Genomic DNA, 26683 nt, shown 5'->3' on the forward strand with positions numbered 1-26683 from the left:
TCTTTCCAAAAAATTCCATAAACTCTTTCAATTTTCATGCCAAATTTCCATCTTCAGCCTCTCACGTTAAATATTCTGCTTGAGGTTTGATTCTGCTCATCTGCACATTGACTTAACATTAAAACTTGACGCTTCAGACGCACGAATCGCGTCCGGTGTGAACGCACCTTTATAAAAAATAAAATTAAACAGAAAATATTTAAACTACCCTTAAATAGAAAGCATGCAAAAAGTATCCTATTTAAGTGTTCTACAAGTATACTTTGTCGATACAAAAAATGAGGAAGTATACTTAAAGTTTACTTTTTAGATACTATCTGTAAATTGAATGTTCCAATTTAGCCAAAAGTATCCGGTTAGCATCTTTACCACACTACAGTACACGTTCAGGGTCTATATTATACTTGCTATACTTTATACTCAAGTAATAAATAAACTTCTGCTGTTTGCTAAGACATTAGGTGAGTCTGTCCTTTTGATTTCTATCTAGTTTCTACCTGGTGTCGGTCTTCTTCCACAGTTCCGAGGCAGAGCGTTTACATCGCAGCTGTAAGAGTAAAGAAAAACACATTTAATGCTGTTTGCTGTTTATAGTTGTTACACTAAATGTACTTTGCCTTGTAATCTAGATCATTTATCCAGTTAAAAAGGTTGACAATTCTATCTAAAATAAACTCTTATTGTGAAAGGGCAAAGTGTCACAATAAGAGGCGGGTTTTACCATCTGCAGGAGGGGTGGAGTTGTCTGGTTGGTCCAGCTGGTCAAAAGTTGTTTCTGAAACGAGAAACGTCTTGTAAGTTGAAGTTTTTTAAATAAATGTTGAACATTTTTATCTTGATACGATTTTGGGAATTGAAAAAAATTGAAAACATTTTAAAAACCTAAAAATCATGAAGAATTCTATTTTTAAAACTTGTGATTACTTATTGATTATTTTTAGAATTTAAATGTTAAAATACTACATGATTGTGATTAAAAGAAAGATTTTGATTATTATATTTTCCAGTATAAGTCGCAGTTGTTTTCATAGTTTAGTCAGGGGTGTGTGTTTTTCTTTGTGTTTTTCTTTTTCTTTTTTTGACATGAATAGGCTCATATATTTTTCATTTTCCCAGTAAACACCAGTTGTCCTTTAGTGGTTGTTTCCTCTAACAACCGCTAGAGGGCGCAGCATCTGAATATAAGTATTGGCTACTGACGGTGGCAGAAGAAGAAGTGTCGTCCAAAACAAACATGGAAGAGAATCTGATTGTTTTCCTCTGAAACATTGATATTTTTATATAATGATATGAGAAATTAGTATTCTTTTATTTATTTTAGCCACGCTATGCTTTGCGCATTTATTCAGAAATGTCAGACTTTTCTGCCAAAAGAGCGACTTATATTTGGTTTTCTTCTTCTTGATTAAACACTTTTTGCTCTTGCGACTAATACTTTGGTGTGATTTATACTCCGGTGCGACCCATACTATGGTGCGACCTATACTCCAGAGTGACCTGTACTCCAGAGCAACCTATACTCCAGTACGACCTATACTCCAGTACGACCTATACTTGGGTGCGACCTATACTATGGTGCGACCTATACTCCAGAGCAACCTATACTCCAGTACGACCTATACTCGGGTGCGACTTATACTCCAGAGCGACGTATACTCCGGTGCGACCTATACTCCGGTGTGACCTATTCTTTGGTGTGACCTATACTCCGGTGTGACCTAAACTCCGGTGTGACCTAAACTCCGGTACGACCTATACTCCGGTGTGACCTATACTCCGGTGCGACCTATACTCCGGTACGACCTATACACCGGTGTGACCTAAACTCCGGTGTGACCTAAACTCCGGTGTGACCTATACTCCGGTGTGACCTATACTCCGGTGCGACCTATACTCCGGTGTGACCTATACTCCGGAGCGAAGTAGACTCTGGTGTGATTTATACTCTGGTGTGATTTATACTCTGGTGTGATTTATACTCTGGTGTGATTTATATTCTGGTGCGTCCTATACTCCAGTATGACCTATACTCTGGTGCGACCTATACTATGGTGCGACCTATACTCCAAAGCGACCTGTACTCCAGAGCAACCTATACTCCAGTACGACCTATACTCGGGTGTGACCTATACTCCGGTGCGACCTATACTCTGGTGCGACCTGTACTCCAGAGCAACCTATACTCCAGTACGACCTATACTCCGGTGTGACCTATACTCCAGAGCGACCTGTACTCCAGAGCAACCTATACTCCAGTACGACCTATACTCCAGTACGACCTATACTTGGGTGCAACCTATACTATGGTGCGACCTATACTCCAGAGCAACCTATACTCCAGTACGACCTATACTCGGGTGCGACTTATACTCCAGAGCGACGTATACTCCGGTGCGACGTATACTCTGGTGTGATTTATACTCCGGAGCGACCTATACTCTAGTGCGACTTATACTCTGGTGCGACTTATACTCTGGAAAACATGGTAATTATTTTTTTAATTGACTCATCTGTGTTCTTAGCTCTGACTGGTGTCACATCTTACCATCAAACGAGTCCAATTCATCGCTCGCCTCTTTGTTCGCCCCGTCTTCTTGCTCTAGAGAGTCATCCACGCCCACCTCCTCCTCCCAGCCTTCCTCCTCGTCTTCCTCCTCGCTGTGGTTTGGGTCTTTCTTGTCGCTGGCATCTTCCTCCTCATCTTTATCCGCCTCATCTTTTTTCTTGGCGGGCTTGTCCTCGTTGCTGTCCTCCTGTTCTTTATTCACCTCCATTTTCTCCTCGTCGTCCTTTTCAGTCATGACCTCCATTTCTTTTGAGTCGTCATTCGCTGCCTCCTCCTCCTCTTCTTCCTCCTCCTTGTCTTTATCGTCGTCGACGGCCTTCTCCTCCTCCTCCTGGTCGTCGTCCATCATTTCATCTTTAGAGATGGTGCCTTCGTCGTCACTCGGAGCCACTTCCTGTTCTTCTGAGTTCGCGTCCTGGTCTTTGCTGTCGTCCTCTGTGCTGAGGTCTTGTGCTGATTGGTCGGATTTGTCTTTGCTGTCTGCATCGGCGTCCTCAGGTGTTGGGGCTGCAGTGTTCTTCGCTTCTGTAGATAGAAAACCAACATTATGATGGGCTGAATCCAGAAAAAGACAAAAACAAGAAACTTAGTGGTCAAAAATGTAAAATGAAACGAAAAGTTTTGGATTTTTTGCCAAATTTCTCCCCGATTTGTGTCGAATTTTAGCATATTGAATAGGTGTAAACTTTATTTATTATTTATCCTGTTATTTTAAGTCGGTTCTTATCAAAGAAAACACAATTTACATTTGTTTTTATTAAAAAAACAGATTTTAGTTGATTTATACCTGATGAAAAGTGTAGTAGACATGGATTTTCAAAATAAAGCCGACGGACTCTAGTTAATTTATTCTTTCCATTATGAGTTCTTATCACAGCCTTCGTCATAAATTAATTATTTAACTTCTGAGCTGAAAATCTGAATATTTCTTTCAGTCAAAATGCGTTGATGCCATAACAAAACATCAAACTTGAGTTAATTTTCATGTTCACCTTCACTGTGTTCATCACTTTCCTCAAACATTTCATCTGCAAAGAGATAACATCAAAAATATTCAGTTCACAGACAAAAAACACAAACATCATGAAGGTTTAATAAGTTATTGCCTCATGAAATAATATTAACTAAATTTAATGAAAAAATAGAACAAATTACAACCAAATAAAGAACATTTTGAGCTAAATGAGGATCAAATGCTGTTTTTTTTGTCTTTACCGCTCTCCAGGGAGGCGCTGTCCTTAGCTCCTTTAATCAGAACAAAACAAAAAGAAGTTTGTTAACATTTATTTACCAAAAAATATTTCAAAACAGAGTTTTAAATGCAGTTTTCCATGAAAACAACAGAAGTTTTCTTATCGATGAAATGATAAATTACATTTTTTTCTATTGTTAATGCATATTTTTGCACAAACTGAAAGAAAAATGAGCCGAATTAATCATTTAAATGAGAATAAAGATTTTAATAAAGTAGAAAAAGTCTTTATTTTTACTGACAGTATCACTAAATGAAACAAAAACAGAATATTTTTCATTTCAGTGATGATTTGTTGGGATTTATAAACCAAAAATGTCATATTTCAGTCAGGAGAAAGAAATAGATACACATTTGTATTTTTATTCATCTGTTTTGCTGCTTTAAATTCATTTTTTTCTAGCATTTGTCTTAATTTGGATGGATATTCTGTCAGTGTGCATTCATATGAACAATCATTTCAACATGTTTATGGGTTAAAGCTGATAATTGTTTTCTTAATTGTTTGCTAATAAAGTTTTTATTTCGAGTACTAACCGCCGTCTGTGGGACTAACGGAGGACTCCTCGCTTTTTTGATCTACACAGAGAGAAACATTCATGAGTAAATCCGCTCACAGCTACAGAAAAATACAGTAACTGTTATGATAATGTTGTTGTAAAAACGTAGACATGAAGGAAGTAAAATAAATCAAATTTAGATCTTTTTGCATCCAATTTCCTCATTTTTTTTTTTTTTTGGTTCTTGGACAAAGACAGAATTTGTATTTCCTGTTCTTTTTTTATTTTTTTTAGTTTCCTTGTTCCAGCAGAAAACAAAAGATTAAAAATGACTCACTAAAGAGGCGGAGAAGGAAGAAGGAAACCAAAAACCCACAATGGTAATGACATGTTACATAAACCGGAAAACAAATATAAATATGAAGGATATTCTTAATCTGACTTCTGAGAATCTACGAGCGGATTTACCTTTCTCCATCGACGTGTCCTCACTTAGATCTATAAATGCAAAATCACCCCAAAAAACAAAGATTTTACTCATCATGGTTTATATTTTTAATCCAAAACTGATTTAATGTTATTTTATTTTCCTAAAACAGTTAAATTTCCTACTTTAGTGCTGATAATTATTTAAAAATATCCAAATAAATCAGATAATCACCTTCAGTCTCCTCGAAGGACACATTATCTGAGGAAATAAATCAACATTTAACATCAAAAATCCACAGATATGACATGAAATCTTTCAAAATAAAACTAAAATATACATGGAAGCATCTATATTTATATTTGTTAATAATTTAAGCTTTAAATGTTCATTTTTACCTCCAGTCTTGTTTGTATTTGAACCTCTAGCATCTACAAAAACCAAAGGAGACGAACGTTAAAGTCGTTCTGTGATGAGAAACAGGAAGTGACTGTGGAGTCCGGCTGACCTGGAGTGGCGGACATCTCCGCTGACTCTGAGGCGGCTGGCAGGTAAACACGACAGGTGAGCGAACAGGTAAGTTAACCAACTGTTAGAATCGGGAGAATCTGGTTACCTTCAGACATGTCGGCGGAATCGGAGGCGTCATCTGGAAATGGAACAAATAAGTTGGAGGTTCGATTTTTAAAATTTATTTTGATTTAAAAAACAATTGATGGATAAAGTTGAGCTCCTTTTTATCTACGGATGCTGACACATCCGGTGGCTCCAGCATCCCAACGTTTTCCTCTCACCGTCAGTCTCGCTTTTATCTGAAAGGAAAAACGGGATTTTAGGAACAATCCAGCAAAAATAATCAAACCATAAGCTTAAAAAAACAAAAGATGTGACATAAACTAACCTGCTGACTCGTCATCTTCTGCTGTTTCTGCAGACAAACAGGTGAAACACAATCCCAGGTGAGCATTGAGGAAGGTTAGATTTCAAACAGGTGAAAGAACCGACGGGTTACCTCGACTCGGCTCGTCTGTCGAGTCTTGACTGTCGGCTGTGAGCAGAAACATTGATCAATAAAAGGTTATAAATAAAGCAAAAACTTGAATCTCAATCTGACCTTCAGAATCCGATTCCTCGCCCTCTGAGGTTTCTGTAAACGCACAGACGGGTTAAAGCCACCAACAATCACAAAGCAGAACTCTGAGGACGTCAGCAGATACCTTCACTCGGCTCCTCCGTAGAACCCTGCTTCTCAGCTGCAGAAACCATTAAAAAAAACAATATTTTAAGATGTATTTCTATCTAAACTGTTAAAATATGAAGTAAATGAAAAAAAAAGTCGACTCTGACCTGTTTTCTCCGTGGCCTTGACCTCCGCTGCAACTGTTAGTCACATAAATGCAGTTATTTACAGATAAAAACACAGCGAGGCGACTCGAAGAGAGATTACCTTCTGCTGACTCGTCTGTCTCATCTGTGGAATAAAAAAAAATCACATCAATCAACTGAAAAATATATATATTTTTATGTTTAAATCACAAAAATTAACTGAAATTTGATAAAAACAGATAATAAAAAATGGGATTTACTTCATTTGGAGGCTTATTTTATTTTTATTTTATTTTTTATTTTTTCTTTTATATTAGTTTATTTAGTTTTACTTTATTTAATTTAATTTAAACTATATTATTTTTTATACTATTTTGTATTTTATTATTTATTTAATAGATTTTTTATACTATTTTATTCTATTTTATATTAATTTATTTTATTTTAAACTATAATATTTTTATACTATTTTGTATTTCATTCATTTATTTATTTATTTAATATATTTTTTATACTATTTTATTTTGTTTTATATTATTTTATTTAATTATGTTTTTTTGTTCTTCTTTCTTTTGAACTTTCACAGAATATTCATAATTTTTCTGAATGTAAAGTTTTTAACTCGTTTGTCATGAAATTAGCTTCAAAGAAGCTATTATTTCAAAATTATTATTTCAAAATTATTATTTCAAAATTATTATTTCAAAATTATTATTTCAAAATTATTATTTCAAAATTATTATTTCAAAATTATTTTAGAAATTGCCTCATAAGATGCTAAGAAAAATAAAGGGATTAACGAAGGTCACGCCTTTAGTTTACAAAGATAAAACTAATTACTTTATATTTTTAAAAAAATCCAAACTAAAGAGAAACAAACAATCTTACATTTTTTAATCTCTTCTAAAAGAATGAATTAACTTCATTTAAAGTTTTAAACAACTAATTGATAGAATTCTAGACATTTTCAAATGTATTTTTTTGCTTTTAAATAGATTGATTTATTAATTTATTTGATAAATCTCAGAGTTGCTGCTGCAAATGTTTTCTTACTTGGCACATTTTTCCATTTTTTTCCAATTTTTATTAACAAAATCATCCAAATAAATCAAATATTAAATATATTTCTGTTTGTTTGGAGTATTTATTTAGGCTACGCTCTTCAAAACATTTTGGGATACTTCTACGGAGCTAAATTGGGGTCAATATTCTTCAAAACCCAAATAAAACAAATCGGAAAAAAATAAATAAAATAAAATGTTGTTCTTCTAGAATTAAGCTTCTAATTTTTCTGGGTTTTTTAGTTTTCAAAACTCAAAATTTCTATTTTTTTTGCTTTTCAATCTGATAATGTAAAAATCGAAAATGGGAAAGAAAGAGTTGTAAGTGAAAAAAAAAGATTTGAAAATGAAATTTTGAGTTTTGACACTTAAAATAATTAATTTTATTTTATAATAGCAAAAAGTTTCAGACATTTTACTTTTTTTTGCTAAACACCAATATTTTTTTCTAATTTGTCTGTTTTTTGGGTTTCTAATAATATTGGCCTCAATGTATCTCCATAGACTTCTTGTTGGAGGATAAATCTGGAGAAAACAGGAGATAAAATGATCCTTGTTTTCAGAAAAAAATCTCTTTTGTAAGACAATCGATCAAATTGAGAAAGATTTCATCTAAAAACATAAAAATATTTATTAAAAATACAAACTAGTTAGACCTCCTTCTGCTTTCACCCATAAAATGTGTCAAATTTGACAAATTTTGGACACATTTCTCTCATTTTCGCCCTGTTGTTGCGTCCTGTGAAAGCCTGACTCTCACCTTCTGAGTTCTTCATGGTGGAATCCTCCTCGTCTGCACAGAACAAACACATTTCATTCAACCGTCATAAAAACATCGAGTGACTGTGACTCACAGACTGACCTGGCGACTCGGTTCCCTTATTCTCTGCTTTTGCTGCAGACACGAAAAGACTTAAAGTCACTCACAGGTGAGGAAGGTGAACACGACAGACAGGTGAGGAGCTACCTGGATCCTGTTCATCAGACTCTTTCACGTCGTCTGTGGATCAAACACAAAGTTAGTGAGCAGAAAGGTCAAAATTTAAATGTTTTTGATCTGTTTCTAGTTTCAATATTTCATTAAACTTATAGAAGACAAAACTAAGTTGTTAGTAGCTTTTTATGAAGAAGTTATGATCGTTTTAATGATCAGAAATGTAAGATTTAATTAAAAAACAAATGAATTTGTCTGTAGCTTTTTATTAATATTTATCAACTTGTTTTAAGGTAATAAATCTTGAATATTTTGAGCCATTTTTGTCATTTGATCATTTTTTTTGTGCATAACATCATATTTTTAAGTTTATTTTTATTTAGTTATTTTTTTATATTTTGTTATTACTTATAACAAAGTTTAACCGTCTTTTATTGATATTAAAAAAACATTTACTTATAATTTAAAGAACAAATTCTTCTTAACTTGTATAGTTTTTAGTTCTTAAGGTGATTATAATATAAAAAAAACGTTTTTTTGAGCAAAACACTCTTATTTTAAGACAAATTTCCAATTAATAAAGCAATATATCAAAATATTAGTGTTTTAAGATCATTTCAAGATTTATTTATATTAGTTTTAACCTAAATCTTTTTCTAGTGTCAATAACATTTTTTATATTTTTGTAATTTCTGATTTATTTATCCAACTTTTGTCTGACAAATTTTAAGAATAGTGTATAAAACGTCTAACTTCTCAAAGAAAATAAAGTTTGTTTGTTTTTTTTACAAATTTTTACATAGACTTTTATTTTGTTAAATTAGGGAATCATTATTGATAAATTTTATTTTAATTCAGTACCTTTGTTTACTTATTAACAAGTTTTATTTGAATGCATTTCTCTTTCTTGACTGTAAAAAGTGGAACAAAAGTTCTGTGATTTTCTACATTTAAAATTATTAGTTTACATCTAATTAAAAATGTTGAGTTTACTCAACTTAAATTTGTAATTTGCTAAAAACAAATAACTTAAAATGTAGAACTTTAGTTAATTGATTCAATGTTCCACTTTTTATAGTCTTGTTGATGAATATTACATTTAATTATCATCTTACCTTCAGATTTGTCCATCATGGAAGCTTCACTTTTCTCTGAATCACACAAAAATCAAAGTTTTTCAGGTTAAAAAGAACATTTTTAAAGCAAATATTTGTATTTTTGTGTGTTGACTCAGTTTGTGTCATCTCACCTTCAGTGTTGTCCATCGTGGACATTTCACTGTCTGATGAATCAGGTTGAAGACAAAAAAATCAGAGTTTATAGTATTAATATATATATATATAATTGGAGTTTAATCTAAGTTTATTTAAGGTTCACACCAACCTGAAGGTTCATCTGTTCCACCTGCTTCTGTAACAGCTAAAAAAACACAATATTTGCTTTTATTTTGCTAAAAAGAATGTGTTATTAATAATATTATTTTGGATTTATAGAGTTGGGCCAACAATAAGATCATCTGAGGTCATTTACATCATGAAGGATGTCAGGTGAGTGTGGATACCTGGTTTTTCTGTTGCAGCATCCTCTACAGTCTTTCCTAAAACAACAACAAACAGAGTGAAAAACAACAAATCCCATGATTCTTCAGGGCAGATGGGGGGTGGGATCTGTGAATTACCGTCTAGACGTGCCAGCAGCTCCCGAGCTCTCTCTGGAAACAAAAAGCAAAGAATTCAATGAAGTTCTTGTTGTAGTAACCACCGCGGCCTGTAGGGGGAGCTAAGTGCACGCGACTATACATTTAACCCCAGAAAACCCAAGAAGAAATTCCGTTTGGGCCTTCAGAGACCGTTTTTTATCTTAAAAAAATCGTTTTTTCGTGTTGGAATAAGCAACTAACAGCAATAAATAAATGTTTTAAACAATAAATTAATTAATAATTTGACCCCGTTGGTTAAGTTTGGTGCATAGAAGCTGAAAAAAAGAGCTTAAAAATGAAAATATTTACCATCATCAGCTGCATCTTCAGTGAGAAAAGAGAAATAAATAGAAATAGTTAGTTTTGTGGTCATAATAGATGTATTTAAACTGTCATTTACTGCATATAACAAAATAAAATGTGACTTAATTACAAATTGTGCCATTATTTAAGGTAATTAATGATATATAGCAAACAGGAAATACTAAAAGTAAACAAAAAATACATTAAATATTTTATTTATTTTGTTTTTTCCACACTGTCCCTTCACAATAAAAGCTCATCATAATTGCTCTCCACAGCTTCTATGCTGATGAGTTCTGATAATGATAACAAGTCTTACTTTGGACTGGAGCTGCAAGACAAACAGCAGCAAAGGCACACAGCAGCACCACAACACACCTAAAAACACACACAAACACAACAAGAAGGAGTCAAATCTCCCATTTGAATGCAGCTTCTTTGAATGCAGTTTTGCCTTTTTTATCCAAATCTGAGGAGATCTGAAAGGCTTCCAGGCCCAGTTCGTCATGTAAAAAATGATGACGCAAAAATACGAGCAAACAAAAAGTAGAAAGTCAAACCTTGGTTGGAAGCTTTGCGTCAACATGAGCTTAAAGAAAAGTAAATAGCACAAATCTAGCAGCACAAAGGGTGGATCATTCTCAGGTGGAGGCTGGATGAAATCAGCTTTCAATCTGAAGGGTTAAATGACTGCGTGTCTTTGTGTTTCCAGCACAGAAGGAGGAAAAAAAACACACAAAGCGCCTCTTCTTTCCAACGTATAGCTGCGAGAGAGAGCCAGATCTGCAGAGGGGGCCACCAAATCTACATTTTCATTGATAAAAACAGAGCAGACCATCAAAAGAAGGACAAAATAATGAAAAATATATTTAAAAAATATAAATTTGTTGGAAAAAATGCTTTAAAATTCCAGAAGTTGTCTGAATGAGTTCAGAAACATGGAATAATACAAACTTGTGAGGCCAAACACAATGTTTTCAACAACCTCATGATCAGCTGAGCTATAATAGATTTACAGTAGAAAAACAGAACCGGTTTGATGAGGAAACAATCTGAGGAATCCACTCACCGGTGAAGCATGTCGTTCTCAGCAGCTCAACAGGAAATAAACTTCAGCGAGAAGAAAGGTGAGCGTCTGTTGAGTTTGTGATCTGTGCGCTGGAGCCGGGCGGACGCCTTTTATAGCCTCTCTTCCTCCTCCTCCTCCTCCGTCCTCCCTCCCTCTTATCACCTGGTGTCTTCACTTTAATCTTGTCTGAACTCATTTAATTCTTTCTTTTTTGGGTCCAAAAAGGGGCCAGTCGTGTTTTAGCATCTTTTAGAATCTTTGTTCTCCTAAATTAGAATTTCAAACTTTGTTTTGGGACATTTTAAGCATTGGAAATTTGAATTTATCACAAGGGACTTTCTAATAAGAAATAAAAATAAGTTTGAAGTTGTTTGAACTTCTTATTTACTCAAAATCACAGCAGCTAAGAAGATTTTGCCCAATAAACTATCAAAAAATGAGTAAAAACTTGATTTAAGACTAAAAAAAGGTTAAAGTTTCACAAAAATGTTTAGTAAAAGAGATATAAAAGATTTTATGTGTAGGGACTTCCTGGTAAAATAAAAATAATAAGTTTGAAGTTGTTTTAACTTATTATTTATTCAAAATCACCACAATTAAGAATTTTTTGTCTCAATATACTTTCTAAAAATGACTGAAAACTTGATTTAAGACTCAGAAAAACTCAAATTTCATAATATATTTTTAGTAAAAGAGATAAATAAGAAATTTTATCTCTAAACACTTCCTGGTAAAAAGGTAAAATATAAAGCTAAATAAGTTTGAAATTGTTTTATCTTATAATTCACTAAAAATCACCACATAAAGAATATTTAATCTCATTAGAGTCACTAGAAATAAGTAAAAACTTGATGTATGACTCAAAAAAAGCTCAAATTTGATTATTTTTAGTAAAAGAGATGAAAAAGAGATTTTATCTCAAGGGATTTCCTGGTAAAATGAAGGTAAAATAAAAAATAAATTTGTTTGAAGTTGTTTTAACTTAATTATTTACTCAAAATCCCCAACAGTAAAGAATATTTCGTCCATTTCGTCAAACTCATAAAATAAAGGTAAAATTAAAAAAAAAGAAACATTTGAAGTTATTTTAACTTATTATTTACTCAAAGTCACCACAGTTAAGAATATTTCATCTCATTAGACTATCTAGAAATAACTAAAATCTTGATTTAAAAGTCAAAGAGCAAAAAGTTCACGTTAAGTTTTAGTAGAGATTTATTCTCAAGGAACTTCCTGGTAAAATAAAGGTAAAATAATTAAAAAAAAAGCTTGAAGTTGTTTTAACTTATCATTTACTCAAAATCACCACAGTTAAAAAAATGTGTCCATTAGTGTATCTAGATAACAGGAAAAACTTGATTTAAGACTAAAATAAGCTCAAATTTTACAGTCATTTTTGTTGAAAATGTATTTATAAAGTTCAATAAATGTGGCAAGTTCATTATTTTTCATTATTTTGGAAACAAAAATGAAAATTTTCTTTTAAAATATGTCATTTCCCCTCATTACTCCAGTTTTTTGTCACTTTGATCAAAGTAAGATACAGTTACGTTAATAAAAACTAAAAACATACTTTAAACTATACAAATAATAGTTAGTATTGGTGCACTACAATATTCAGTTTGAAGTGATTCTAACAGTTAGCTTTTTTTTGGTGATTTTTTTAATGCTAGTGTGATGCATTTTAATATAAGTAAAAATAAATAGTTTTATTATTTCCTAGTGATTTTCTTTCTATTTTTAGGCGACCTCTCTTGCTGTAGTTATTTTAAAACAAAAACCTACATTTTTGTACTATAATAACGCCCTAAAACTAACTGTACGCCTGTGAATGGAGATATTTTTTGAACAAACTCCTGATCTTTTTAGAAACTCTCATCGGTCGTGTTTGTCGTTGTGTTCTGTGGACTTTATCTGTGGTGTGAACCCTCATTCTACAGAATTAGCTTCCTTTTTCTTCTTGTTTGTCAAAGAAAAAGTCTTTCTTGAGGCCTCGTCAGACAGTCTGGTCATTTTGACATGAACAATCTGAATCTGCGCTTATCCCAATCTCCTGACGTACTCTGTAATCTCACAAGGCCGGAGCGTGTTGTTGACATCTTTATAGAAATGTTCCAGCAGAAACACGGATTCATGAGCGGCTGATTGTCCTCCACGAGCCCTGAAATGTTCTGAAACCCCACTTCCTGATAAAACGCAGGAAATACACTGAGCTCTTATTCTGAAAAACTACAAGTATTTCCATTGTAGTGGTATCTAGTAATTCTAGAAAAGATGTGACGCATAATACACAATCAGGACATGAGTCATCATTAACCACATGAGTATTCCTGAACAGGACGTCCCAGAACAACATCAGGTGTTCTTTCAAAATAAGACTCCAGGCTGCAAAAAGAAGTCGACAAAAACGAGAAAAGAACAAAAACACAAGAAATGTTAAAATAAATATCAAAATCTAGAAACATAATTTCCACACAAGCATTTTTAAAAGGGAAAAAAATTTTAAAAAAATCTAACGGTTTAAATTACTTCAGATTAAATGCTATAAAGCCAAATATTACATTTTTTCTCTAATTATTTGCAAAGAATTTATATAATTTGATTTTTTATGTATAATTGTAGTTAATTTTGTTTACTATGACAAAAAACTAGTGTAATAAATGGAAATGACTTATTTTAGAACAAATGTGATCAAAACTTCGTAAAATCCCCTTAAAATCTAAAACTAGCACTTATTTTTACAGCTTAAATCTGAAATTTTGTTGTCAAAATAATGACATTGAATTCCAGACTAACTTGTCAATATTTGTTGAGCTTTAGAATAACATCTTTAACTAAAGAGGGTGCAATTTGAGTTTTTTGAGTCTCAAATTAAGTTTCTATTGTCAAGATTATGAAACAATTTAATAATAATTTCCTTATTTCTGGATCAAAAATTGTCCACTGTGGTGATTTTAATAAAAGCTGAAGAAGAAAAAACATATTTAAGTATCTTGAGTTTCTAAAACAAATTTTTTGTGTCTCCTTTACTTTCAGATAGCATTAATCTACAGAAAAAAAAGTAAATAAAAGCTTTATTTAAATTTTATTTAGCTGGAATCTGTGATTCTAATCAGTTTGTATTCATCCTAATAATTTACGCCGTTCTTTTGAAGCAGGACGGTCAAACTCAATCATTCAAGGGGCCAAAATCCAAAAGACATCTTAGATCGCGGGACGAACAGAATAAACATTTATTGAACACTTTAAAACTACATTTTTAAAACTGTAACTTTTTAACATGATTACAAACTAGATATATAGCATTAGATGCTAGTGCTTATAGCTGAAGATGCTGAAGCTGATAGCCAGATAATATATTAGCTAAATGCCAACAAGAGTAAACCAACAAAGAAAACTGAGGTTAGCCAAAACAGCTAGCATGTAGCTAAAATATTAGCTAAACTCCAAAACAGCCCAAAAAACTTTTTAAAAAGCCAAAATTAGCCTAAACGGCTAGCATGTAGCAGAAATATTAGCTAAAGTCCAAAACAGCCTAAAAAACTTAAAAAAAACTAAAAACAAAGCCTAAATTAGCCAAAACAGCTAGCATGTAGCTTAGCCATTAGCTAAACTCCAAAATAGCATAAAAAAGCCAAAATTAGCCAAAACAGCTAGCATGTAAATATTAGCCTAACTCTAAAAGAGCCAAAAACTTTTTTAAAAGTCTAGATTTGCCAAAACAGCTAGCATATTACTGAAATGCTAAACTTCAAAGTAGCATAAAAATATCTTAGTAAATGCCAAAATAGTCCAAAAAGCTAGCAGAATGCTAATTTTAAAACCGCAACTTTTTTTACATAATTATGAATGATAAAAAGGCAGGAATATTATGCCAGAATAAATCCACTTAAACCTTAAATAACTTACAATATTTTACTCTACATAAAAATATATTCTGTCAAAATTATACAAGTTAGAAATGAGCACAAGATAACATCGTGTCATTAATAACAATAAAATAAAATGATCTGGAAGGCCGGATAGAACTACCCAGAGGGCTGGATCCAGCATCCCAGAAAATGACGTTGAATCAAACATAAATTTAGAATTTAATATGACTGTAGAACAAACTTGAATGCTATTCTGTTCATTCTTGTTCCAACAATGAATCTTAAGGAAGCAAAAAGTCTTTTCAAGAAGTTTTTCAATTTTAGTTTTAGAATTGTTGACCAGATTCTTCTGACTTATTTGAATATTTTAATACTTCTAGAGTGCCTTCCATCAGTTTAATGAAAAATCATGTTAAAAATATCCACTCTACAGGTTTCGTTCCGGTAAAATCTCCTGAACTTACATTTTCTAAAAAGACATCCAGGAAACTTTCCTGCTCTGACTGGAAGCAACAGTCACACACATGCATGCTGGGTGTGTGCACGTGCACAAGTGTGTGCTATGGCAGGTATGACTGATGTCTGACGTCAGCCTTCAGTAACACAACAGGCTTACAAGGAAATGAATTCTTCAGGTTTTCAACGACCAACAAGCTTTACATAAAAAAACAAGAAGTTCAAATCAAGTTGAAGATCACCAATTCAGAGTTTGAGTGTATAGTTTAAGTTTGAGAAAATGTATATACATATATATAGTGGGCGATGATGCAATTTAATTGATTTTTGCAATACATTTTGAAAATGTGTTTATAATAATAAAAATAATAATAATAATAACTTTTATTTATATTGCTCCTTTCAAGATAAAAATTACAAAATGCTTCACAGTAAAACACAGAGTGATAATTAGACAATAATTTGAAACTATATGTCGATTTTTAAAGACCCACTCTGATTAAAATGATGTTTTTGGTGTTTTATTAGGGGTGTGAGAAATTATCGATTCAGTGAAATATCGCGATACTTCCTTTTGGCGATACTTGTACTGATTAGGGTCTTACTTTTGTTTTCTACTAAAACCCCCGACCACTAGTTGGTAGAGCACCACTGATCCTTTTGAGCAGCTCTGACCAAATCGAACCATCAAGAACCATCGTGTTAGCTTTTTACTCATTATTAGTCCTGTTTTATAATTTAGTTACATAACAAATGAGACACGTACAACACAATTCAATACTGTCTCGGGATAAACTGCGATATATATCATATTGTGACGTGTATTATGATATATCACAAGAATCTTGCCAATACACACATCTACTTTATAACATGTTCTTATGGCATTTTTCTGATGATGGAGGACATATATATAAAGAAAATTAAGCTTAAAATAGTACTTTTTACTATTTCTTTATCCAAATTGTTGTGAATCAGAAACAGACAAAAAATGCTGTTTGAAAAAGATTGTATTTGTGATGTACAAAGTACTCTGGGAAGGCCATAAGCTCCCTGCTACAAACTCTCTGGAATGTGGAGGGGAAGGGGGGCGGAGTTGCTCAATGTCAACGATCCAACCCACAACTTTCTAATGAAGTCCTGCCGCTCTGCAGAAACTATGTCCAAAAAAACAACACAAGCTCTTTGATTTTGTTTAAAAAGAAAGTATTAGAGAATAGATCTGAAGATGATCGTCTGAAAGCTTTCATACTAAAGTGAACCGTACCAGGGTCCACTTAACCCTTTAATGCTTGAGTTCTTTCACACTGAAGTGAACCATACCAGGGTCCACTTAACCCTTTAATGCTTGAGTTCTTTCAAGTGAACCGTACCAGGGTCCACTTAACCCTTTAATGCTTGAGTCCTTTCAAGTGAACCGTACCAGGGTCCACTTAACCCTTTAATGCTTGAGTCCTTTCACACTGAAGTGAACCATACCAGGGTCCACTTAACCCTTTAACACTTGAATTCTTTCAAGTGAACCATACCAGGGTCCACTTAACCCTTTAACACTTGAATTCTTTTAAGTAAACCGTACCAAGGTCCACTTAACCCTTTAAAACTTGAATTCTTTTAAGTAAACCGTACCAGGGTCCACTTAACCCTGTAACACTTGAATTCTTTCAAGTAAACCGTACCAGGGTCCACTTAACCCTTTAACACTTGAATTCTTTTAAGTAAACCGTACCAGGGTCCACTTAACCCTTTAACACTTGAATTCTTTCAAGTGAACCGTACCAGGGTCAATTTAACCCTGTAACACTTGAATTCTTTTAAGTAAACCGTACCAGGGTCCACTTAACCCTTTAACACTTGAATTCTTTCAAGTAAACCGTACCAGGGTCCACTTAACCCTTTAACACTTTAATTCTTTCAAGTGAACCGTACCAGGGTCCACTTAGAGTTCAGTATCCGGGATCCCAAAACAGTGTGAGATGATGTCAGCAGAACAATGTTTCAGAACTTTAAATGACCTCATTGGATGAATTCAGCCTTAAATAAACCAAAAAAAAATCATGAAACAAAAGTTTGGTCTTATCACTTTTAATCCATGGAAATTTTCAATGAACGGGAAAAATAAATTAAAATAAAAAAGCAAAAGAAAAGTGAAGTGAATGTTGCAGTAAAAATATTTTTTAAAAATCTATAAAAAGTACATTTAAAACAACATGAACTACAAGGGAAATACTTTGCTTTGATTTTCTGAAACACTTTTTAAATCTTTTCTAGATTTTTTTTTACAACTTTTTCCTTTTTTAGGTCAAGATCAGACAAAATCTGAGAAAATCCTGAATAAGGATGTTCTTCAGTGAAACAAATCTGTGTGATAAAGTGTTTAATCTTTATCAAAGGAAGCAAGGACTTTTGTGTCTTTGAAAGTGCAAATATGCCACAGTGCATTGTGGGATTTGTAGTGATTAATAATTACTTCACAGACTGAAGCAGAACTTCCGTTTGACACATGGTTCTTAAAATATTTGGGACCAAAATGTTTCAGTTGATAATTGGAATAATATAACTATATAAATAAAATATAAATATACATTTGGAACATCAAATCCGTACCAACAATTGGCTCTAACATGGTTGTTTCTGTTGGTACGAATCTTCTAACATTCACACACAAACGGAGGAGAAGCTCAGGTGATCCAACTGAGGGTTCAACGCTGACGTAGTCGGAATTCAAACCACCGACTCCACCAGTGGAAATGAGGGCTTTATCAACATGCCACAGCTAACCTGGGCTACAATGATTCTTTTCCCCTGAAAATCTACTATTAATGGAGAATGGCTGAGCTCCAAATGTACATGCCAGCAAGTGATTGTTGCAGCAAGAATAAACAGGTTGTTTTTATTTACTGTTTGTAACAATTTTTTAAAAGGTTTTGTCTTTTAAGTAGTGCTGCCATCAACGATTATTTTAATAGTCGACTAATCATTGATTATTTTTTCTGATTAGTCGACTTATCGGTTTATGCGCAGACTAGATGTAAAACACACATCTTAACCATTGATGGTTAAAGCTAATGATCATTAGCTTTAAACTAACTAAAAACTAGATATATAGCATTACCTGTGATAATGCTACTGTGAATGATGTAAGCTAAATTTGGCTGCGGAAGATGCTAGTGCTGATAGCTGAAAATGCTGAAGTTGACAGCTGAGAACAATGAAGCTGATAGCCAGCTAAAATATTAGTTAAATGACAAATTAGCCTAATAGCTAGCATGCAGCTGAAATATTAGCTAAACTTCAAATTAGCCTAAAAAAATGAAAAAAAGCCTTAGTAAGTGTTATGGCTGTGGTTGTATTTGGTTCTCTTGGTTTTGTGTATTTTTGTCAGAGTGGGACTTCTGTATGTGTTTTGGATCTTTGTGTGTTTTTCTGTCTTGATTTGTTTCAGGTGTGGTGCTGGAGGCGTGGCTCCCCATTGGTTCAACCTGAAGGAGGGGTGCCTTCAAAACCACCACATGGACCTCCAGACCAGGAGAAGGGAGCTGGGCTGCAACCTGTATCCACTGCAGCTCAGTGATCTTCTCCACCTGCTTTAATTTGTGCATGCTTTGTAGTTTCTTTGGTGTTTTGTGTTAGGTCCCACTCTGTGTTCTGGCGTTTAGTGTTTTTATTTAGGTGAAGCTGTAGGGGTGAACCGCCATTTTCTTTAGTAAATGTTTTCTCCTGTTTATGTTAGTCCAGGGAGGTTAGTGTTTGTCATTCTTTTACCTTTTCTTTTGCAGGTAAGCTCCCTGGTTGAGTTAGTTGGGATTTTGTTTGTTATTTTGGCCTTGGTTCACCCTGGAGCCTTTTGCTTCACTTTTAGGTATTTTGTCTTGTAAATAAATGTTACCTTTTTATGGAGACATTTGTGTTTTTGTTAGCCATTATTTCATTTAATTTAACCTTTATGTTAGGCCCCGCACCCCTAGACCACATGGGGCGTAACAGTAAGCCAAATTAGCTAGCATGGAGCTGAAATATTAGCAAAACAACAAATTAGCCTAAAAAAGCCTACGTTAGCTAAAATAGCTAGCATGCAGCTCAGATGTTAGCTAAACTCCAAATTAGCCTAAAAAAAACTGAAAAAAGCCTACGTTAGCTAAATTAGCTAGCATGCAGCTGAAATATTAGCTAAACTCCACAATAGCCTGAAAAACCTTAATAAATGTCTAAATCGTCCAAAAACCTAGCAGAATGACATTATAACTTTCAACTTTACTACACTATGACTCCATATTATATAAAGTAACGACAAATCGACTATTAAATTAGTCGTCGACTATTTTAATAGTCGATTAATCGCTGATTTGTCGCCTAATCGTTGCAGCCCTTTAAAGTATTAAAAATTGTTCTTTTTTTCAGCCTGGATGAACTAAATTCCTGCATCTTTTCTGTGTTATTGTTTGTAATGTTTTCCCTTTTTGTGTTTTTGTCTGAGTTTAACTCAGATTTTATCCATAAATAATTAAAACTCAGTTTTTGATTTAGGGAATAACAAGAAACAGAAGAAACAAGAGCATTTTTTACTTGAAAAGTACATGGACTAAACTTAAAAAGCCCCTTAGCAATTATAGCTTGACATTTAGAGACTAGTATGAGTTTACACAACATTTATCTTCATGTTTATAGTCGACTAATAATCACAATAAGTCTATTTGTCTGTTTCTGTTTTGTTCTGCTCGTGTTCTGGAAGCCAGAACTCATCGTCTTCACTTTGCTTTGTGTGGAAATGTTCCTCTTTGAGAATAAACGTTGCTGCAGTGGAGTTGGTTCTTCATCCTTCCAGGTTTTAATTGGAAAATCTAATAATCAAATACTTTCAGCGCAAATATTTACAGTTTAAAGTTGGTGCTGCAGATGTTTGCTAGAGCCGATCTAATATTTTTTTGACATATTTTGTTTTTTTTCTCCTAATTGGCTGAAGTTGAGCATCTGCAGCGTCCTTGTTATGTTTAAAATACACTTTGAAATGTTTAATAAAAATAAACAATCACAGAAACTTTGATTAATTTAAAAAAGTTTTTATTTTTGCAACATTTTTTTTTTAGTTCTGTATTTGCTTGATGTTGTATCTGAAGCAGCTGCAGCTTCATTTGAATAGAAAACACCTCGGTTGAAATCTGATAACAGGTCAGTCATTCGAGAAACTCGTGCAGATTCATTTGAAAACCAAATCTGCTGAACAACTTGAATCCGTCTGGGTTTGACTGATCACCCAGGATGTGAAGAACTTCACAGAGTTTGAATTCTCAGAGAAGATTTAAGCTCAGAAACTAATTTTCATAGTTCTTTTAATTTCTTTATACACAAGTGAATGCATTATTGAATCCATACATTTTTGAGACCTCTATCTCACTAGCATGATGCAAACTTCCCTTAAAGACTTTTTGTATGTAACATTGTATATAACTTCCATGTTTTCTGCCCTGCAGTTCATCATCGCTCCACTAGGGGCAGTAGAAGCTCTATTTCTACTTATTTCAAAATGGCTGCCTCCATGAACTCTCAAATACACTTTTGGCGGGAAAAGTTTGGCTCATTTTCTAAACTTTATGCTGAGAATAACTTCTTATCTATTGTTGTTCATTTTCTTGTAAAAGAACATAAAATATGATAATGAATTCTTTATGAAAGAATTGTTAAAATGTGGATCAAATTTGAGACATTAGGTATATCCACACACCGGCCACTTTATTAGACACACCTGTCCAACTGCCAATCACATGGTAGCAACTCATTGTATTTGGGCATATATGGTCAAGTTATAGTGCTAGAGATGCTAGGCTAACCTGTTACCTTTGTCCAAGACACGTAAAGAGCGACGCCATATTGGATAGGGCAGTAAACAATTAGCAGATACAGTAAAATGACCATAAAATGCTTAATTTTGGTCTGATAACGACATGTTTTTATATTTTTATTGATGTTCAAAATTCAAGGATGTGTCAAAAAACTCTTTCAGACCACAAAGGGTTACTTTAAAAATATTTAAGTTTGGAAAATTCATATAAAGATGTTCATTTAGACTGTGTGTTTAGGTCGACCGAGCGTTAGCATTAGCCATCCTATGGGAAATTCTATTATATGTTAGCATCAAGCTAACAGACTTTAGCATTAAGAGTTTGATCAATCTCTACTTTTATGGATCGATTATTTATCTTTGAAGCTTGGATCGATTAATCAATTTTATTAATCCAGCCCTAGTTTTTAGACGTTGTGATTGACCAGATTTTATTTTATCTTTTCTCCAAACATATTCAGGCTCAAAGTTGAGAAATGTTCGACTCATTCAGAGCTAGCATCCAGAAATAAAAAAGCTATTATTTAAATGAGTCAAAATCTCTTTACACAATATTCTTGACACCAAAAATAGTTAAACTGCTGTTTATCGTCATTGATTTTGAAACAAAAAATCAGATTTACTTTTGTAAGAGTAAAAACGTTTTAGATTTTTTATGTATTTATTTATTTTTGAGGATTTATTAATATGGGACAGCTTGTACTAAGATTCTCATTTTGATCACATTTTGTTCTAAAATTAGTCATTTCCATTTATTACATTTGTTTTTTTATGATTGTAATCAAAATAAATTACATAAAATAGAAATAATTTGCTTAGAACAAACAAAAATATACCTATTATTAGGCTAGCTAAAACTCATTTAGATATAATTCTATGTAAGTTAACTTTTTTAGTTAATTTTTCCTTTTTAAATTCTTGCGTGAAAACATTTTGATATTTTATTTTGAGATTTCTGCTGCATGGACTTAAATTTAACTACTTTTTAATGATTTTCTTCTTACGGTTCGTGTCTTTTTCCTAATTTGGGGCTACTTTGTTTTGCAGCACAGAACTGAACCAGAAATCTTCTTTCTGCATGAAAAAGTGCAACTTCTCAGCAAATTCTAAGCATCTTTGTGTAAAAATATAAAAGGAAAAGAGTGGAGATGAATCAGGTTTTGGAAAATTTTGAATTTTTTTTCTCAACTCTTTGCATTTAAATTAAAGAAATCAGCTTAAAGATGCCAGTGGATTTATTTCTAATTTATTTTATGTTTATAGAGAATTTTAAAACGGATTTATGCTTTTAATCTGTTGTTTTTGATTTACTTTATTCTAGTAGTTTTATAATTTGAAGCTTTTTCGGTTTATTCGTGTTTGTTTTTCACAGTTTTGCTGAACTTTTGACAGAAAACTTTCATCCTGGATCTGAGTGAGTCAACATCTGAACACTCAGGTCTCTCATATCTGTCATAAAAATGATGCTGAGTCAGAATTAAAACAAATTACACTCTGTATGCTGACAAATGACAAGATAAATGACCAGAACTGCAATCAGAGATTAAGAGTTTCTTCAAATGACTCACTCTGTGTTCACTGACTTTTGTTTTTTGGTCAGAATTGTAGATATTTTTTCCTCATTTATTTCCTATTTTTATACCACCTGCTGGGAAATATTTAGAGTTTACGAAGATCGATGTTAATTTTTGTCAAAAATCCACTAAATCTCATTTAAATCCTCCCTAATCTCTGTTGTTATTTTCCTAAAATTCAACTTTTAACAAACCTGGAGCCACAAACTTCTACTTTTGACACTTTTCATGTGAGGACGTTCAGATCAGGAACCGACAGCCCCAACAGTTTCCTCAGAGGTAATTGTTCAGGTCAAGTGAGGACAAAAGCTGTAAGAAAAGAGGTGATAAATCTGTCCGAGTGTCTTTGGCGTCGAGGTTTGTGTGCAGCAGCATGCTAACGGCCTCTAATCAGGCTTGCATCACAGCTTAAGATGAGAAGCCACAGCTTCAAAGGAGCTCTGCACTTTTTATTTTTGTCCTAATAAATGAATAAAGAATGTGAAATATAATTGAAAATTTTATCTCAAAATGATAATTTACTGTAGGATAACTTGGTAATTTGTCACTTTAATCTACCTAAAAATGAATTACTGTAACTTAAAAAGCAGCATTTATCTGATCAAATATTTTCCCTTTAATGTAAATTCACATGAACTCTAAAATGTAAAAGTCAAAGGCCCGGGGGCCGGATTCGGCCCTCCAGATCATTTTATTTTATTGTTATTAATGGCCCAATGATATCTTGTGCTTATTTCTAACTTGTATAATTTTGACAAAATATACTTTTAAGAAGAGTAAAATGTTGAAAGTTATTTAAGGTTTAAGTTGATTTATTCTGGAATTATATTCCGGCCTTTTTATTATTTATAGATATGTTAAAACGGTTTTAAAGTTTTATAACTTGCCTTTTTGCTAGATTTTTTGACTATTTTGGCATTTACTAAGATTTTTTTAGGCTATTTTGGAGTTTAGCTAATATACATGCAATTTTTTTGGGCTAATTTCGGCTTTTTCTCGATTTTTTAGGCTATTTTACAGCTTAGCAATTTTTTTCAGCTACATGCTAGCTGTTTTAGGCTAGCGTAAGTTTTTTTTAAGCTTTTAGGCTGTTTTGGAGTCTAGCTATATAAACAACATTGAATTGAATTATTTACATGCTAGCTGATTTGGCTAATTTAAGCTTTTTTCAGTTTTTTAGGCTGACTTTTTCAGACTCTTTTTGCATTAAGCTAAAATTTAGCTAGCCATCAGCTACAGCATTTTCAGCTATCAGCACTAACATCTTCAGCGGCCAAATTCAGCTTCCAGCATTCACATGAGTATTATTACAGGTAATTCTATTTATCTAGTTCATAGATATATAGCTAATTTTTTAAGCTATTTTTTCAGCTACATGCTAGCTGTTTTGGCCAACCTAAGTTATTATTTATTTATTTATTTATTGGGGGCCAATTTGGAACTTAGCTAATATTTTAGCTGGCTATCAGCTTCAACGTTTTCAAGTTTCAGTTTCACCGTTTTCAGCTATCAATTTCAGCATCTTTAGCTTATCAGCACTAGCATCATCAGCGCCCAAATTCAGCTGACATTATTAATGCATTATCAGAGGTAATGCTATATATTTAGTTCATAATCATATTCAGAAGTTATGGTTTTATAATGTAGTTTTAGTGTTTAATAAATGTTTATCCTGTTCGGCCCACGAACTAAAGTGTGTTTTGGATTTTGACCTCTCAGTTTGACACTCCTGCTGTAAAGTATACGGGTGTGTATTGACAAATGTCTGAGGGTGCGATACGTATCGCCATACGCATCTCATGATACGATACATATCCCGATATATCCCAGGACTGAACCAGAATTGGATGATTAAATGATTTTATTTCAAGCACAGATTTTGAAAAATACAGGACAAAACAATTTTTTCAAACTCATTACAGAAATAATGAAATGTATTTATTAGAAAATAGAAAACAAACAAAAAAAGAACAAAAAATGTCACGTTTGATTCATTAAATATTGTAATTATTATCTAACTCAAGTACAGTTTGATTGTTTGAAATTTAGCGGGAAGATGCAAATGTATATAATCCCACCTCCACCATTAACTTTATTTTACAGTTTTACAAAGTTAATAAAAACACAATCTCCATCAGAGTGCATCTTTAATTCATTTTTACCAGTCAGAAACAAAAAAAAAGTAGTTAAGTGCCCTCAAACAGATGTTTGGATCAATAATACGGAGCTAAAATTGGGCCAATATTATTTGAAAGCCGAATAAAACCAATTGAAAAAAAAAAAAGGTGTTTGGACAAAACAAAAAAAGTAAAATGTCCAAAACTTTATTCTACTTTAAAATAAACGTAATTAATTTCAGCTTCAAATATTTTGTTTTTTTAGGTTTTATAACTTTTTAACATGATTATGTTTTAATATGAAACTTTTTCTTTTTTACATTTTTTTTCAGTTTCAACTCTTTTTTTTTGCAGTTTTGGCTACAACGGGGCCAAAAGTTTTGAAACTGGAATATTCCGATTCGAAAAAGGGAAAAAAGAGTTGAAACTGAAAAGAGAAAAAAAAGTTTTGAAATTGAAATTTTAAAACTTAAAAAGCAGAAGACTTGAAGCTGAAAATAATTAAATTTATTTAAGAATTGCAAAAAGTTTTGGACATTCTCCTTTTATTTTTTTTTTACCCATTACCATTTTTTTTTTTTAATTTGGGTTTCAAAAAATATTGGCCCTAATTTAGCTCCATACAATAAGAGATCCGGAAGTTGATTTAAAGTTTATTTTTTTAAAGGTTAATTTACCATAAATCACAGTTTTGTTTAACTTACGTAGTTGTTAATCCGTTATTGGAAACCAAATTTAAACCAGATTTTAGCATTTTTCAACAAATTGTCAGATTTTTAGATGAATTTTTTGATGGAGGTTCTGGTGATTTTCAAAATAAAAGCTTCCCTGAAACAGGAAAAGGTGAAGCGACTCAAAGAGAGGTGGTGAAAGTGGGAGGAGAGGCAAAGGGAGGTCTGGAGGAGGTCAGATTAGGCAACTCCCCAAAGAGGAGGTGCACACAAAAGGTGTTTTTGCCAAAGAAGATCTTCAAACTAAACGTTTAACAGCTTTTGCGTGTATTTTTCCTTTTATTTCAAGGTAGATTTTCTGAAAAGTAGCTCTTTGAACAGAAAAAGAGTTCCAGTTCCAAGGAAAAATCCAGAAGGGGGTTTGAATCAGCCCCCATGGCAGACTCTGTCCTCGTCTGCTGCTACTTTCAGTGATAAAACTCTCGGCTTTGCTTTGTTTTGGCTGTTGTTTTGTTTCTGGAGCAACAAAGTTCAGCCCAACAAAAATCTGCCCACAAATACAGACTCAGAGCTCGAGTCCAGCCGAGATTTACACCTTAAAACGACACAGAAAAACCTTTGGGTTTACGGGAAGGCAGATCGGGGAAGTTCATGGGTCTGCGTCAAAGGATCTAGAATGATCCACTGTGGCTCAGACGGGGGGGGGGATCCCTGCTTTCAGCTGCTGAGGATTCAGTTACAAGTTGATGAGGACTTTTATTGGACAGATGGTCTTCTGTGGAGTCTCTGAGTCAGTCGGTCTTAGACCCCAACAAACACTCCACACATTTCATGACTCTCCTGTCAACAGGATTTTCTAAAAACTGATTTACAAGACAAATGTAACCAAAAATGTAGATGTGTCTGTTCACACTGGACTGATAATCTCTGGATGGATGAAGTTTAATGCTGAAAATAAGGTAAAAACATCAGGGAAATAAGACTATAAAAGTTCTTTTTTTTTTTTTTTTTTTTTTT

General features: G+C 33.0%; 1 protein-coding gene across 2 annotated transcripts in view; it reads right to left on the reverse strand.

Annotated features, from left to right (window-relative positions):
- The window catches only part of LOC112162621 (serine-aspartate repeat-containing protein F), a 15114-nt gene extending 3880 nt beyond the window's left edge, over nucleotides 1-11234 (reverse strand). Inside the window, exons 1-29 of one of the 2 annotated variants that reach the window (XM_024298450.2) lie at nucleotides 11138-11234; nucleotides 10388-10446; nucleotides 10075-10089; nucleotides 9745-9777; nucleotides 9628-9663; nucleotides 9450-9485; nucleotides 9316-9348; nucleotides 9182-9217; nucleotides 8100-8132; nucleotides 7995-8027; nucleotides 7893-7925; nucleotides 6193-6216; nucleotides 6093-6125; nucleotides 5963-5998; nucleotides 5860-5892; nucleotides 5758-5793; nucleotides 5647-5673; nucleotides 5540-5557; nucleotides 5362-5394; nucleotides 5254-5289; nucleotides 5144-5176; nucleotides 4980-5006; nucleotides 4787-4816; nucleotides 4356-4397; nucleotides 3782-3811; nucleotides 3559-3594; nucleotides 2546-3091; nucleotides 722-775; nucleotides 498-547 (exon numbers count right to left, since the gene is read on the reverse strand). In XM_024298450.2, coding sequence (XP_024154218.1) covers nucleotides 537-547; nucleotides 722-775; nucleotides 2546-3091; nucleotides 3559-3594; nucleotides 3782-3811; nucleotides 4356-4397; nucleotides 4787-4816; nucleotides 4980-5006; nucleotides 5144-5176; nucleotides 5254-5289; nucleotides 5362-5394; nucleotides 5540-5557; nucleotides 5647-5673; nucleotides 5758-5793; nucleotides 5860-5892; nucleotides 5963-5998; nucleotides 6093-6125; nucleotides 6193-6216; nucleotides 7893-7925; nucleotides 7995-8027; nucleotides 8100-8132; nucleotides 9182-9217; nucleotides 9316-9348; nucleotides 9450-9485; nucleotides 9628-9663; nucleotides 9745-9777; nucleotides 10075-10089; nucleotides 10388-10446; nucleotides 11138-11148 — 1443 coding nt within the window. In that variant the 5' untranslated portion in view covers nucleotides 11149-11234 and the 3' untranslated portion in view covers nucleotides 498-536. The remainder of the gene's footprint in view (nucleotides 1-497; nucleotides 548-721; nucleotides 776-2545; nucleotides 3092-3558; nucleotides 3595-3781; nucleotides 3812-4355; nucleotides 4398-4786; nucleotides 4817-4979; nucleotides 5007-5143; nucleotides 5177-5253; nucleotides 5290-5361; nucleotides 5395-5539; nucleotides 5558-5646; nucleotides 5674-5757; nucleotides 5794-5859; nucleotides 5893-5962; nucleotides 5999-6092; nucleotides 6126-6192; nucleotides 6217-7892; nucleotides 7926-7994; nucleotides 8028-8099; nucleotides 8133-9181; nucleotides 9218-9315; nucleotides 9349-9449; nucleotides 9486-9627; nucleotides 9664-9744; nucleotides 9778-10074; nucleotides 10090-10387; nucleotides 10447-11137) is intronic. The other variant, XM_024298451.2, reaches the window with a different exon arrangement.
- Nucleotides 11235-26683: the final 15449 nt, after the last annotated feature.

The sequence above is a fragment of the Oryzias melastigma genome, linkage group LG11 (genome assembly GCF_002922805.2).
Source record: "Oryzias melastigma strain HK-1 linkage group LG11, ASM292280v2, whole genome shotgun sequence".
NCBI classification, from domain to species: Eukaryota; Metazoa; Chordata; class Actinopteri; order Beloniformes; family Adrianichthyidae; genus Oryzias; species Oryzias melastigma.